This window comes from Phoenix dactylifera, chromosome 2, assembly GCF_009389715.1.
Source record: "Phoenix dactylifera cultivar Barhee BC4 chromosome 2, palm_55x_up_171113_PBpolish2nd_filt_p, whole genome shotgun sequence".
NCBI lineage: Eukaryota > Viridiplantae > Streptophyta > Magnoliopsida > Arecales > Arecaceae > Phoenix > Phoenix dactylifera.
Window position 1 is genome coordinate 20,640,703 of NC_052393.1, and position 15,677 is coordinate 20,656,379.

Genomic DNA, 15,677 nt, shown 5'->3' on the forward strand with positions numbered 1-15,677 from the left:
ACGGTAGAGGATCGGCATTGTTTACTTAATCCAGACTTGTCGAGGACTGGCGTTGCATGACTAGTCATTGATGTTTATTTGACAGTGACTAGTTGCTGACTTCCATGCCAGGCTGAATGTAACCTGAAAGGAATCCGATAAAGTTTTCCAGAGACTTGACTTTGCCCCTGGAGAAATGACAACAACTATTACTCAATGCGTCAGAGCGTACAAAGAACTTAGGTGGATCGTAGCTTTAAAGGTAAATAGGACTTTAAATTAGATGGTTCCCCGGCACCTTTCAGGGGTAAATGGCTAGCATCATAAAAATTCAATTTGCATGCAGATTGATTTCTCAAAATAAATTTACCCAATTGCTTGATAGTAAAGATCCTTTGTATTTTTACTAGAGATTTAAGGTAGACTCCAACCTTTTCAATATCTACAAGTTTGTGGAAGGAAAGGGCTAACTCTGATGGTACCTTGAATTTGTCTGCATGCCACAACAGCTGAGACTAGAAATGGTCATCATTAGCCCCTATCTCACGGGTCAAGTAAACCATGTATGAATTTGCATGCTCATGATCTTTGTGGAATATGTCCTCCAGGCCAGGCTGTTAGAAGGCTGGTTGCTGTCAATGTAGTAGGACTTGGGACTTGGATAGAAAAGAAATTCATCGATGGTATGATATGACTTTTCTCACGTTAGAGGATACTCGTTATATTCTCAAGTCAAGTAAACAATTAGCTGTTATCTCTGCCATGCAAATCACGCACGGTAGAGGCTTCATTGATGGCATGATGAATTTGTCCTCCATGCCAGGCTGTTAGAAGGCTTGTTGCTGTCTATGCAACCTTATAGCTGAATATAGATAGAAAAGGAATTCATTGATCGTATGATGAATTTTCTCACATTAGCGAACGGTGGGACCGTGGGACTTCTCTGGAAAGCAATGACCGGACTTGGACGTCAAATTGGAACTTAATATAATCTTTCATAGTTGCATGAACCCTAAAACAGATAAAATATAGTCTAATTTCCAGAAAAAAGGAGATCAATTAATTTTTGTATGTGTGTGTGTGTGTGTGTGTGGGGGGGGGGGGGGGGGGGGGGGGGTGTAATCAACATACCAACCACTTAAAAGAAGATTAATCAAGCTACAGAGCCGAGCAAAAACAAATCAAGAAACAAATTGGGATGAGATTGAATAAACAGACCCTAAAAAAAAAAAAAAATCGATCAAGTCTTGCAGTTTTTTCCCCAAAATTAACTTGTATTTCTACATTTGCTCAAAAAAATATATCTCTAGATACATAGATCAATAATACAGAGCATGAACTCTTATATTTTTTTTCCCCAAAATTTCAATATCACTAGAAATGTTTCAATTGAATTAGTATTTTTTTGGGTTATCTAGGTTAACTTAGGTATGAGATTCATATGAGCTTCCATTTGCTGGTGGAAATCAATTTTATGGCTATAATATATAATCTTAAATTATCAGCTTCCTTCTAGTGGAGGGAAGAGATTCATGTAAGTGGATCGAGTCTGCTCTCTCACGGAGGATTTTTTAATCGTCATTAGCTATTAGAGTTCTGCCTGGGTTGGGAAAAGTGTGGCACCATAAAATGGAACGCTTGCAAGCTTTATCGTTATTAATTCTTTTTAAAATAACTTCTCATATGTCAAGATGTGATTACCACATGACCTTCAACAAATCACAGTAAGTGAATCTTCTCAGCTCCAAAGCCCACTGTAATCTCATGACGCCCAATTTATAATTTGGCCTTGCTAAAAAGAATAAATATACATGACCTTGTTAAACACATTAAGCAATTTAATTAAAGAAAGAGCAACTATTTCTTCTCCAGTGCGATGGCCAAATGGGAAAAAAATGATAGAACTGATTTTAAGAGACATGAAATTGAAAAATTTTGACCACTCATCTGATTGCAAACAAAAGCGAGGCCAAACACAACCAGATTTCCAGTAGCAATCAGTATTGCGATAAAACTCAAATGTTTGTAGAATAGAAAATAATCAAGACAATTCACACGCTCTCGTAGGAAAGCTCCTCCTCTTCCTACTTTTTCGGCCTTATTTGGATGCCTTGGATGATGAGTCCCCTCTTCGTAGCTTCATTATCCATTTGTGTGAGACTCATCTCCAATTCAGCATCTTCACCCTCATTGTTGTAGAACTCTCCCATCTCTATCTCCATCCAAGCATCTTCCCTTTCACAAGGTGCTCTAACACCATCGATCACGATGCCAAGACGGCTCATGAAGCGTCGATAAAATCGTTTGCTCCCCTGTGTATCGAGCTTATCAGGTCGTAGACAACTGGTTTGCTTGGATACATGGGTCCCAGTGTCACTGCTGTCTCCTGATAGGGAAAGCCAAGAGACAATGTATAATCACAAGATTAGATAGGTAGATAATCACCTAGGGGTAAACACTCTGCTCTCAATCTTGCCTCGGATCTCCAACAGAAGCATATACTCAATTTCAGCAACCTCCGCGAACCTTGTAGAGGAGAAAATTACCTCCCAATCAGGAACGCACCATGATAATATATCCAGTACAACAAACGATAAAACAATTTCAACAATAAAATTGGAGTTCATTTATCCTCAGTATCATATTAGCAAAGCAATTAGTTATTTCAGGAAAAGCAAAGCCGAAATTAGCAAAGCTCTAGGCTTAAATGAAAGAGGAAGAGCCATGTTATGTGACAATATGGCAACATTAACAATTTTGGGGATTTTGAATGAAACATGTAAATCGTCCCAAAAGTAGTACCATATTCAATCCATTCTCCTATGGCAGGAAAATTTAATCAACCAACCAACCAACCATCAAATCAAATAGTTCCAGGAAAGGAGGCACAGACCAGAAATTGGGTAGAGAAATCGAATTCATCGTTAAACCATACACTGCAAATGACAGCTTCCTTGCAGACAGCATGTAGCATTTTGCACCACTTGATTTCTCCAGTGCAAAGCTCTGCACACCAAAAGTAAGCTACGAAACCTAGCAGTCCCAGCAGCATTGGCAAACAAGGTGGCGAAAGACATTAAAAATGGATCAAGACTACCATCAAGCCGTTCTCGATGAGGATGGGGTTGCAGAAGCGGAAGTAGAGCTCCCCCTTGGCACGTACTCCACCAGATTGATGGCTCGTGATAGAATCGACTGGTAATCGATTGGCAAGAACCGCTTCCAGACGTCATCAGACATTGCTGCCGACAAGAAGGTGGTGGACACCGCCAACAACCGGCACACATTGTGAGGCGATATGGAGGAGATCAAGTGATACAAGCATTCCTTTGGTAGCTAGTAGATATCACATCCACTGTAATAAACCAGTTTTATTGGGCTTGTTGGCCAGCATGAAGAGGCCAGACTCAAGCCGATCCCGCTCGCCCAGCCCAGCTCATGGGCTTGTGGGCTGGCCCGAAGAGGCCAGGCCCAATTAACCCAAAAGCCTGCCTGTTGCACGCGATGGTTGGAGGAGAAGACTCCCGATCGGAGTCTTCTTCCTCCTCCAATATCCATGGACTCCAGGAGTCCTAAGGCGATTCTAACACCGAAGACTTCTATTTAAGGCTCATTTCTCCTCCTTTGATTTCCACCACCATAATCGCCATCGATTCCAAGTTTTCTTCTCCGAATCTCCTCCTTGATTCTTCCCCGATTGTCGCCGGAAATCGAGGTCGCTGACGTCTCTAGAGCCGAGGTAACACTCCGATCTTCTTATCCATTCCTTCTTCTTCCCATGACCCAAAATTGCAGCCGCGATCCAAAAAATCAGCTAAAAATCGACCGACAAAGGGAGACCCTGTTTTTCCCTGTTTTGGCAGAGTTTTTCTTCCTCTTTCCAGCCACAAGCGCTATCGTCTCTTGACACTAAACCACTGGTTGAGTTCTGCGGCCTCCCTACAGTTCATTCGCCCTCACCTTAAACAGTACCATAAGCAACAACACTACAAGAAGCATCACCACACTTAGAGAAAACATCCTTTGAAGGATATTGCAACAGAAGTTTTAAAGAAGGCATCAATGCAGCACACCTGGCAGTAGAAAAATCATAATTTGTGTAGTCTGGGAACTTTCAAGTTGAAACTAACCTTTTTTAGGGCTTAATGCATTAAACATGTTATACTTTTCTCTAATTTTATAATTATTCTACAATTTTACTAATTTTTATGACTTTGTTGCACTTTTTTTTAAAATAATCTTGCACATTTGCTTTAATTTTAAATTTCAAGCATATTTTGTTTTATTTCATTTTAATAACTCATCTAAGTAAGAAAAAAAACATTAATCATACATTGCATTCCATTTTAACAATCAATTTAAGCAACAAAAGATCCATCAAAATAAAAATCTATTTTATTTCATTATTTCATTTTAATATACCATTTAATCTAAAAGTAGAAAAAGAAGGAAAAAGAGAATCCATTTAAGTAGAAACAGAATCATAAAAATGCATAACACTTTCTACGTTGTAAATATATACATAAAGATTGCATTTTGCCCACTATAGTAGAAAAACTGATCCAGAAAACAGCACAAACTAAATCATTAGAGCCTTAGATGAATATGATATTAAATAATACTGACAAATTTCAGAAAACATTTGAAAAATATTGAACACATACTCCTGTTAAACAGAAGGAAGATTGAAAAAGATGTGTCAATTTTAGCTAAAAGTGCTGAAACTCGGCCAAAACCGGCTAAAAAAAAAAAAAAAAATTGGGCAATTTCAGGTTAGTTGTGGCCTAAAGTATTGTGTTTCAAATGAAAAGGACAAAAAATCAACTCTTGTGGAAAACTAGGGTTTGTATCAAGAAAACACCTTGTCGTCCTCCTATAGAAAAACCGAGTAGAAGTGTTCTTTGGCAATTATAAAATTAGAGTGGCCTAAAGTTTCTATCTTAATTTTTCACATAAGGCATAGGCCCAGAGAACAAGTTAGTAAAGAAAACTTATTACTTGTTTGGCAATATATAGTAGTCCTATGACAGTTTAAAATCACAAATGTTTACGTAGAAAACAAAAGTGAGGTTTGGATCAGCAAAAGCAGGGATAACATAAATAGATATCAAAGATAATAGAGAGAGATTGAGAAGAGAGGGACGAGGGAGGAAGGAGTGAAATGAGAGATGACAAGGGCCAAACATGGCCTAAAAAAATCAATATTTTCAAAATAAATCACCAAAGATAATATTTCATCCAGCCCCAACAAACCCTTCACACACACATACACACACACACACACACACACACATATATATATATATATACACACACATATATATATATTGTTCAGGACCTCTACAATTAAGCTTGGATTCTTGATAAAAAAACCGCCAATCTCCTAAAATTTCAAAAAATTGGAGTCCTATATAACTATATCGAAAAATACCTAAAACAACTAAAAATTAAATCCTAACAACTTCGTAACTAATCCAACACAAAACATACCTAAAGTAGAACTCTTTCATACCAATCCTACTTCATATAGGACTCTAGGATCAACTCCAGAAATCAGCTAATTAAAACTTCCAAAAAAATGATGAAATCTAAAATAACTAATTATTTACTTGTGATTAACATTACATACTCTACTACTAACACCCCTTTGGTTAGAACAAGGGTACTATCTACATTGCTGGGTATTTATATTTCCTAAGTAGGTGAAGCAATTTAAGATTGATGCTACTACACTTGTACAGCTCAATACTATTGCATACTTTAAGAGTTTCATCAATACCGATCTTCATGTTGGACTACAATATTTTTTTATCATTGCAATTCTTGCCCCTTAAGATTCAGATGTGAAATAACTTTTAATTTTTTTCCTAATTTTTTCTTTTTTATTTTTTTATTGAATTTTTTGACCCAAACTCTGAAACTTGACACATGCTACCAAAACCACTTTTCGGATTTTTAAAAGAAAAATCAGATGCGAAAACTGAAACTCAACTTAGAGGACCAAAACCGGAACTAAAACTAAATTTTAAAACCTTGGTTTTTCAAACCCTTTAAATCCATCAATGTATTGTACACTAATCCCAATAAGTCCTACATCAGATGCCAAGGTGAAAGAGAGGGCAAAGTAGACAACCGATCACAATCCGGTGCTAGTCATTATATGAGACAAGACTTAAGAAACGGATATTGCTTTGCAGTCTTTCAAAGTACAAGTATATCCAAGAATGATACAAAAGCAAATCTAAAATATTGATGAGTATGAATTAAAACTCAATTAATGTCTGTTGCTCCTAGAATCTGGGTTGAAGTTGGTCTTCGCCTGAAGAGTGCTTAGGTCGGTTGGAACTGAAGTATGCAAAGGTTGGCTGAAGTCGAGGTCGACCAAAACTGAGAAAGGCGGGATTGACCTACAAAAAAGTCTACTTGCAAGAAGGTTTCTAGCGGGGGAACCCTCATATGCTTAAGCCAGTAGAGATCTAGAGCAACAGTGGCAAAGAGAGAATGAATGTAGAGAAGAGGGAGCTTAAGTTTTCTTACCGGAGGGCCCCCTGACATCCTTATAAATAGGATGAGAGCAGTGTCTATTAACTAATTTATCAGGCAATGCCAAAACCGCACGATAACAGCTAATCGTGCATTAACCACATGGTAATGACAATCCACGATCGATATGTAGTGATAACTGCGTTGATCGTATCTTTACTGTTGTAACTGTTACCAAGACTATGATTGCAACCTATTCAATTTCCTTTGGCTTTACTCCTGGGCAAGACCGATCAGAAAGGCATGTCGGACAATACCGAGGTTATTCACTTCAGTCAAGACTGAGGCCAAGGAGGTCAAAACAAACCGAGGTCATGATAACAAATGTTGTAGGGGAGGAGTCAGCAGTGCCAGGAGGCTTTGATTAGGAGACTCAGCACCCCAGCTCGTAGGTTGTGATCCAGATCCGTATTTGAGTCAGTCCACAAATTTCTGTAAGAATCCTTACATCTGAGCACTTTTATTTATGCATATATTGGATTTATCGGTGGATATATTTTATCGGTATGTTGTTATTAATTTTTGAGCTTGTATGACACATATGAGGTATGCATTTTGTTTATTATGAAAATATTAAATTAATTAAATTGGAAAGAATTATCATATTTTTGAGAATATATGAAAATATGCGATGTGATTGAAATTGGATTAAACATGTGAAACTAGACATGTAAAATGGGTTGGACTAACCTAGTCATGAGATAGCCTCTACGAGCTTATGCGTAGGATAGCTGCCACGAGCTGATGCATGGGATAGCCTCTACGGGCTTACGCGTGGGATAGCCTCTACGAGCTTATGCGTAGGATAGCCTCCACAGGCTTACGCGTGGGATAGCTACCACGAGCTTATGCGTGGGATTTGTGCAGTCTTGGACTGGGTCATGATCTTGGTTAGTCCAAAGCCAGAAGTGAAGAAAAACTTTGAAACTTGGGACAGAGCAATACGAAAGTGGATCACATAATGTGTAAAAGGATTTATGTATATGTACTGGTTATATATACTTGTTGTTTGTTGAGCTTTTGAATAATGAAATAATATTTATTTGTTGCTTTTATTATTTTATTATTATTGTGTGTGGCTGTTGGGATTCTTACTGGGCTGTAAAGCTCACCCCCTCTCTTTTTTTTATCAGAGTTGCAGGATGCATAGATTTGGATGGGATGGGCGCAGAGTGCGAGTGCCAGAGTCATTAGTAGTTAGTTAGTTTGTTTATCCTTCTTGATGTCGATGAACATTTGAAGATCTTGTAATTGAACCACTTTGTTTATTTGGACATGTTGGATTTGTCTATTTGAATTACTAAATTAATTGTGGATCTATTGGAATTTTTGTTAATCATAGGCCTTGCATGATCTTTAGGGCACTGCTCTAGGGCTCGTGCGGCCGGTCGCGTGTTGGACCCGGGTGCTGGTTCGGGGCGTGACACTTTTTTTGTCAGGGAGAGAAAAAGTCTCCGAGTGTTGTTGGCATGGGCTATTTATAGTCCTCATAAGGGCGATCAAGTGACTATCGTATAGATCATCCTCATCATAGGAGGGAATGGTCATGGCCAGGGGTGGCACAGTATGGCTCTTAGCAGGTATAGCAGGGAATGATCCTTGGCAGGTGTGGCAGAATATGGCCTTTGGCCGGTGTGACAGGATATGGCCCTTGGCCGGTGTGGTAGGATATGGCCTTTGGCATGTTTCGAGGTCGACCAAGCCTCTGGCTGAGATCGATTCGGTCTTTGGTAGGACCCATGGTCGGATCTGGCCGGGGTCGCCTCTGGCTGAGGTTAGCTTGGTTTTCAGTAGGACCCGAGGTCGGCTCTGGCCTCTGGTGGGCTGAGGTCACCTCTAGCTGAGGTCAGTTCGGTTTTCGGTAGGACCCGAGGTCGGCTCTAGCCTCTAGTGGGCTAAGGTCGCCTTTGGCTGAGGTCAGCTCGGTTTTCGGTAGGACTTAAGGTTGGCTCTGGCCTCTGGTGGGCCGAGGTCGTCCTGACTCTTGGCAAGGCCGATGTCTGCCTGGCTTTTGGCGGGGCCGAGGTCAGCCTGGCTCTGGTCAAGGTCATCACCTGCGGTCGAGGGAGGCTCTTCGGCCTACTCGGCTTTGAGGTTTGCTTGGCTGGAGTTGGGTGACTCTGTGCCGGAATAGGACGATCCATTTTGCCTCCTATCATTCTAAATAGTTTAACTATAACTCCAATCACTGAGAATATCTTCAGAAGATCTAGCACATTTCTCCAAGTCTCGAGTAATCATGTTTGGATATGAAAAATAGAAAAAGAAGAAATAATTAATTACACTAACCTAGTAAGCAATATAACACCCTAAAGTGGGTCTAAGTATGCCAAGTAAATAATTAGTTAAGAAACAAGCTAATGACTAGGAATAAATTAATTTTCGAATAATATATATACCTCTTTTGAAGTTTACTATTATTTTTATGAAGTAATACTAGAATCCCAATTCAGAAAAAAGCCTAAAATTGAGCTTTTACCTCTCCAACCGTTGCCCTAATGAGTGGGAACATCAGGCTATGGCCACGTAACCATCTGGCATGGGTCAGAATACATAAAGTGCCAAATATCACTATTCTTAACCACCTTGCATTGTTTGAACATAGGATGACATCTTCAAGCATTTATATTTTTTTGAGATAACTCAGCAATTTGTTGGAAAAAAAAAGAAAAAAAATGGTTTCAGTTGTTCATGTTGATGGAACCAGAGAACCCAATCTCTCCTGTATGAATTACGGAGTGATCTTTATTTAGTTGTCTTTCCGAACCATTGATAGATCTTAATTCTGAATAGGATGTAAATGTGCCTCAAAGTATAGGAAGAGGGAGTGAGATGTCAACCTTCTTGTCCAAATATGTGAGGAGCTCATTCTTGCTACCTGTATACAGTCTCATATTGGTGTCGATGAATTCTGGCCCCATATTTTAGCATGTCACCCTGATTTGCAGTATATGATGCAGTACAATACACTGCTGTACATGCCATGGGGGATGTTATACGACATTCCTCCTTTGTATTGTTTCTACGACCTAGTGGTGCAATATGTATTGGAAGGCATAATGTTTTATGTACAGCTACTTAAGCCCTTGATGATTAGTATGAAGAGATAAAATCAAGTTCAGCTCACTGTAATTAGTTTATCATGACTGGAAACTGACCAAACATGTCGGAATTGCATATGTTTCTTCTATTCGAAATTTGCATTGATTGCATAGTATGCTGTGAGAAATAATGTCTATTGCATGTCTTGCACAAATTGTGCTCTTCAATTCTTAAGATAGTTGTCCAGATAGGATAGTCAAACTCCAAGGATGAGACCCACTCTTTTTGCCTAACATGACTGGTTAATATCATCACATATCTAATTGTTGCATGTTGAGTAATGTACAAAACTAGTGTCCAGGTTTTGCGAACTTAGTTCTTGTTTTGTAATGATTTTGATTTATTTATATAAAAAAAACTAAAGTGGTGTTTCTTTATCTGGGAGTGTACGTGATGATATTATCTTGTCAAAAATTACTGCAAACAGGTTCTATGTATAAATTTTTTTTGCAGGTCTTGCTCTTTCCTTTGCCAATGAATGCCTCATCAATTTTGACATGGAGTCACTAAGATGTAAGTTTACCGTGAAACACACTTATGGAAAAATTCTCTCTAGTTCTTACATTTTATCAGCCACAGTTTTGTTGTAATGCTGAAGAATAATTTTTGATGAGTGTATAATCAGTTCTTTGAAGCTGGAACTGTTCTCCATTTTATGCTCCTATTGTGTAAGCTCCTAAATGCGGGACACCATGCCTGATTGGTGATTCATGAATTCGTTTCTGTAAAGGCTGTAGTTTCTCATAAAGGTGATCAAATGAAAGCAACCAAACAACATTGTCGCTATAAACCAAGTTTCAGTTTATTATGTCTATTTTGAAGCACATATTACTGCTCTATTTTAGCTTAAAGGCAATGCGGTGATGTTTTGTGCTATAGGCTTCTTAGGACATAAATTTTGGTTGTTTAGAATACTGTATAAATTTAAGGTTGAAGGTGGTTAGTTGTGAGGGACTTTATGAAGATTGATAAGGCTCTTTTATAGTGATGATATGAACATTACACAATCAAAATGATGCAGGCTATTATAAACCCAATGCGCCTCACGGCTGTTGTGGATGTCACCTGTCCTTCTGTACCATTAAATCGTTTTTTATCTGCTTTATGTACCATTCTTGCACCGAATGCTGATGTGCAAATTAAACATCACATGGATATTATCAACTTTCATCAGAATTATCAATGAAGATCTCTGCAGTATCCTACCAATTTTATGTTTGAGGGTTTATGCTGGATGGTGGATGCTTGCAGCATTGAGTTGAAACTAGAGTTCTCTTCTCTTTTCTTTTTGGTTTTTTCTTGAGAAATATTCTCTATCGTCAAGCAGTTCATTTTTTAAAGGGAAAACAGAGACCTGTCGTGGACCTTCTGGGCACCCTTGCATCTACATCTATTTAGGTTCTCAACCTCTTGTTGCAATTAGTTGACATAGTAAGCAATTCCACTTTGTTTTTGTTCTGCTTTTGCATGAGCCAATTTATCATGTTGGTCTCTGTAAACAATGATTACTCACTAGGTTACAAATGTGAAGATCTTCCACGTATCAATTCCTTGCCTTCTTAAGTAGCTTTATTTATTCAGCCTGCAACAAACCTGAGTTCCATTTCACTCCTAGATATGATATGTCTAAACTCTATATGCTATATAGATGTGATACAACCGACTGTAGCCATCTTTGGACTGTTTGATGTGGTGTGGTTATATCGTAACATAATTTCGGTTTTACTCTGCTTTAGCAGTCCATGATAACATCACATTTCCTTTTTTACTGAATCATTGGTTTAATTGGAGCTCTGTTGATCTCGGCTTGATGCAACTGCCAATATAGGGTCTCTATTTTTGGTTTTTTCTTTCATCATCTATGCCATTCATGTACGTATTGGGCACGTTTATTTCTTCTGCAATTATCTTTGCCATGACAGATGAAAAATTTTAAATTTTATTATCCAGAGGAGTTCTGCAAAAAAAATAAAAAATAAAAAATAAAAAAAATCTTACTGCTTGTGGTTTGGGTGGTTGAGTAATTTGTATTGTAGTTTGTAAGATTACTTTGACTTCCATTCCGTCATATATATATATATATATATATATATATATATATATATATATATATATATATATATATATATATATATATATATATATATATGTATATATATATATATATATGTATATGTATATATATATATATGTATATGTATATATATATATATATATGTATATGTATATATATATAGATATGTATATATATATATATATATATATATATATATATGTATATCACCTTTTTTTTTTTGTCCATAAATGCTTTTGCTGTTGTCAATCACGAACCTAATCTAGGATTACATTTCTTTACAAACTTTTCTTAACAAATTGACAAAAGAAGAGAAGGAAAACCTTTGAAGGACTGATCTGGCTGCTGGAGATTCTTATCTACCAAAAAAAACTCATTGTAGATAAATGAAGGCTCAACGATATGATGTCATTTTACTAAAAAGCTTGCTTTTGACCGTATTGGAGCGACTGGTTTGTGACAGAGGCATTTGTGTAAGAAGAAAGAAAAATTCTATTTAAGAAGGCATTGATGCAAAAAGACAACTAAAAATTATGAGAGAGGAGGGTCGTGCACGATCGGGATAAAAGGGCTTGCAGTATTAGAGTGGCGCAGTAAGGAGAACCCTAAAAAAGAAAAGTTTATGGGAGGTTCGCTATGTGTGCGCCAATTGGTGGAGTTAGTTTTGTTTCAAATGAGGGTCATTTGGATTGGGTTGAGTCTTAATTCATTTGCTTTTTTTTTTTTTGTGGATTCGTTTGTAACCTATCAATTCATAGGAATCAAAATAAAGCAGGCCCAGAAAAAATGGATTTGGATTGCGTGTCCAAATCTATTTTAGGGACCTAGGTGTCTTACGGGTTTGTTTCATCTATGATATCATATTGCTATCAAGATGCGTTTCATATTCTAGCCCAAGCCCAAACTTGATCTAGTTACCGGAAAACTTTATCCAAAGTCGTTTATACACAATGTCCAGGCAGATTCGGGAAAGAAGATGGAATCTAAACTAAGCATACATGGTGTTGTCCGTGTATTTCTTGCGAAACACTTACACCATGGTCATTTCTTATTCTCAACGGATGGACCCGGGTCCCCATATGAGGCGCTTCTTGTATGCCATGATCACTTCTTATTCTCCACTTTAGCTCTATATGGTTGAGAAGACTAGTATAATAGATATAAGGGCTCGTTTGGCTCACGGAAAAAGAAGGGGAAAAAGTATGGTCAACGAAAAAGTAATAAGATGTCTCTTGTTTTGTTGGAGTTTTCAAAGGAGAGAGATGAAAAAGTTGCATTCCCATGAAAATATGATTCCCATGGAAATATGATTCCCACATTCTATGGGAAAGTTTTTCCCATAAGAAACATGGAAAAATTACTTTCCCATGAGCCAGAAATCACTCCATTTTTATTTTTTTTCCAAAAAGGCCCTTCAACATTAAAGAGGCATTAAAGATCTAATTTTTATTAAGGGTATAATAGGTATTACAAATAACTTTTCCAGGAAAGTGGATGGTTAACCAAATATAAGCACTCTGAAAATCTGTCACTTTTTTATGGTCAACCAAACATGCCAAAAGTACTTTCTCAGGCATCATTTTCCTAGGAATCTGCTTCATAGGAATCATATTCCTAGAAGGAAAAATACTTCCCGTGAACCAAACGAGCCCTAAAGGTCTTCCATTTAGAGTGCGTCAAACAAGACATAATGCAGATATAACACCGTTAAGTGTATGAGCTATCAGATTAGAATTCCACTAATCAATCTCAGGTCCTGATTGCCAATTTCCTTAGAAATCAAGGATAGACTGCACAAGCTGACATACCCTAGTGTTCAAGTAACTCCTTTTTTTCTCTTTCTGTCTGCCATTCCTAAATTTGCTTCTCATACCATTTCCTAAATCATTTTGTTCTTGTGAGAAAATAGGAATCAGGATGGGGTTGGGACTGAGAAACCCACATTAGGAAAGAACAATAAAGAGGAAAGAAAGGAAGGGAGGAAAGAAAAAAAAGAAATGAAAGAAAAGAAAGGAAGGAAAGAAGAAGAAAAAGAAATGAAACAAAAGAATGGAAAGAAAAAAAAATCAAGGAAGGAAAGACAGAAGAGGGAAAAAGAAAGGACAGAAGAAAGAGAGGTAAAAAGAAGAAAAAGAAAATAATGGAAGGAAGGAGAAATGGAAAGAAAAGTGTTGCCCAAGGTGACAAGCCAAGAGGGGGGGATGAATTGGTTTCTCTTTATTTTTTACTATCTTACTTTAGTCAATTGATAAGTGAGTGAAATTAGAACAATGCACAATACAAACACACAGGAAGTATAGTGGTTCGGTGCTCTCCTAAGCACCTACGTCCACTCCCCAAGCGACCCTTTGAGAATTCACTATAATCCCGCGGATTACAGTTGGGTTTTACGGGCTCACCAACAAACCTTTACAAGGTGATTAAAAAGAAAGAAGAATGTTGAAACTCCTAGATGAGCAAATATAACAATTATAAGCTACAAAAAAGAGTTTAGAGAATAGTTATCGCTTGATGAAATTTCTCTCTTCTTTGTCAAGAATGCTTCACTCTTCAAGGGTGGATGGAGCTCTTAATATCTCTTGGAATCTGCTCAACCACTTCCTTTTGACTCTTGAATGAAGCACTTGGATGAAGAAGATTAGGGCACTTGTCTTTCTTGTGTAAGCTTTGATATTTTGCAAAAGGATGCTTCCTCTGATGAATAGTGTCACTTTAAATAGTTTTCCTCATCCATTGGACAAGCCCCAATGGTTAGAATTCAAAAACTAGCCGTTGCTTGCTGTTGGAAGGACAAAAAGTACTTCTGCAGAACTAGCCGTTATGCTTCAGCCCGTGCTTGGGTCGACTCAACTTTTACTGGGGTCGACCCAACTTGCACTTGGGTCGACTCATACTATATTGGGGTCGACCCTCTCAGGAAAACACAGAACCTTATATTTCAGCCTTTCTTCACTTGGGTCGACTCAACTCTTTTTGGGTCGACTCAAGGTTTAGTTGGGTCGACTCAACTTCCACTTGGGTTGACCCTCTCAGGGTTTCCAGAGAACCTATTTTTGAATGACATTGCCTTTGGGTCGACTCATGTTCACTTGGGGTCGACTCAAGGTTGGGTCGACTCAAGTTTCATTTGGGTCGACCCTCTCAGGGTTTCCAGAGAACAGATTTTCGAATGTCATTACCTTTGGGTCGACTCATGTTCAGTTGGGGTCGACTCAAGGTTGGGTCGACTCAGGTTCCATTTGGGTCGGCCCTCTCAGGGATTCCAGAGACTTGTTTTCTTGAGGCTTGAGGATTGGGTCGACTCATCCTTTACTTGGGTCGACCCAAGTACTGTTCATCCGTGCCATTTTTGCAGAAGTGTGCCAGATGGTTCCTTGATGTGCCGGGGTCGACTCCACCTATCTTGGGGTCGACTCATTTCACACTTTGCTGCAACTTAAGGTTAGATTCATCCATATAATCAATGAAATATTCTTAAAGCAATTTTGAATATATGTTATGGTGGTGCTACATACTCTAAACAATGAAAATTACTATTGTTCACTTAAGAGTACGTTTTACTTGAACCTTTGCCGAATTAGAATTTAGAATTCACTATCCCTTTTCTATCGCAAATTCTATCTCATTATTAATCATTGAAATACATCTTGATCTCATTCTACTAATGTACCAAGAGTGACGGACTTATTAATGATGTATCAAATTAACTTGTAACATACCCTTAATCATTGTATTAATCATCAAAACACCACTATCATCCTCAATCTCCCCCTTTTTGATGATTACAAAATATTGAGTATAAGCAAATTGATACTTATCTTAAAATTAATTTTAGAAGGGCTCAAGTTGCTGAATTTCAGGTTTTCAAATTTGAGAGTGAAGTCTCCCCCTATTTCATCCAAATGTTTCCAATTTGATCTTTTGATTTACTCCCTCTTTCTTTTATATTTGATTAAAGATGAAACTTCAAAAATTTGAG

At 37.8% G+C, this 15,677-nt stretch overlaps 1 protein-coding gene across 1 annotated transcript; it reads right to left on the bottom strand.

Moving 5' to 3' along the window:
- Positions 1 to 1,875: 1,875 nt before the first annotated feature.
- Positions 1,876 to 9,443, bottom strand: LOC120109996 (putative F-box protein PP2-B12). The gene is made up of 4 exons (XM_039123952.1): positions 9,363 to 9,443; positions 3,082 to 3,315; positions 2,836 to 2,985; positions 1,876 to 2,390 (listed from the first exon to the last, which is right to left on the bottom strand). The coding sequence occupies exons 1-4, from the start codon at positions 9,441 to 9,443 to the stop codon at positions 2,064 to 2,066; spliced, it is 792 nt and encodes a 263-aa protein (XP_038979880.1). The 3' UTR covers positions 1,876 to 2,063.
- Positions 9,444 to 15,677: the final 6,234 nt, after the last annotated feature.

What these genes read in the sequence shown, in the direction of transcription:
- LOC120109996 (XM_039123952.1), bottom strand. Translation starts at nt 9,443, where the DNA reads ATGGGGCCAGAATTCATCGACACCAATATGAGACTGTATACAGGTAGC. An exon ending in TCACATATTTGGACAAGAAG is followed by an intron (nt 3,316 to 9,362) that starts GTTGACATCTCA and finishes GATATCTACTAG; the next exon opens with CTACCAAAGGAATGCTTGTA. An exon ending in TGGAACTATTTGATTTGATG is followed by an intron (nt 2,391 to 2,835) that starts GTTGGTTGGTTG and finishes TTGTGATTATAC; the next exon opens with ATTGTCTCTTGGCTTTCCCT.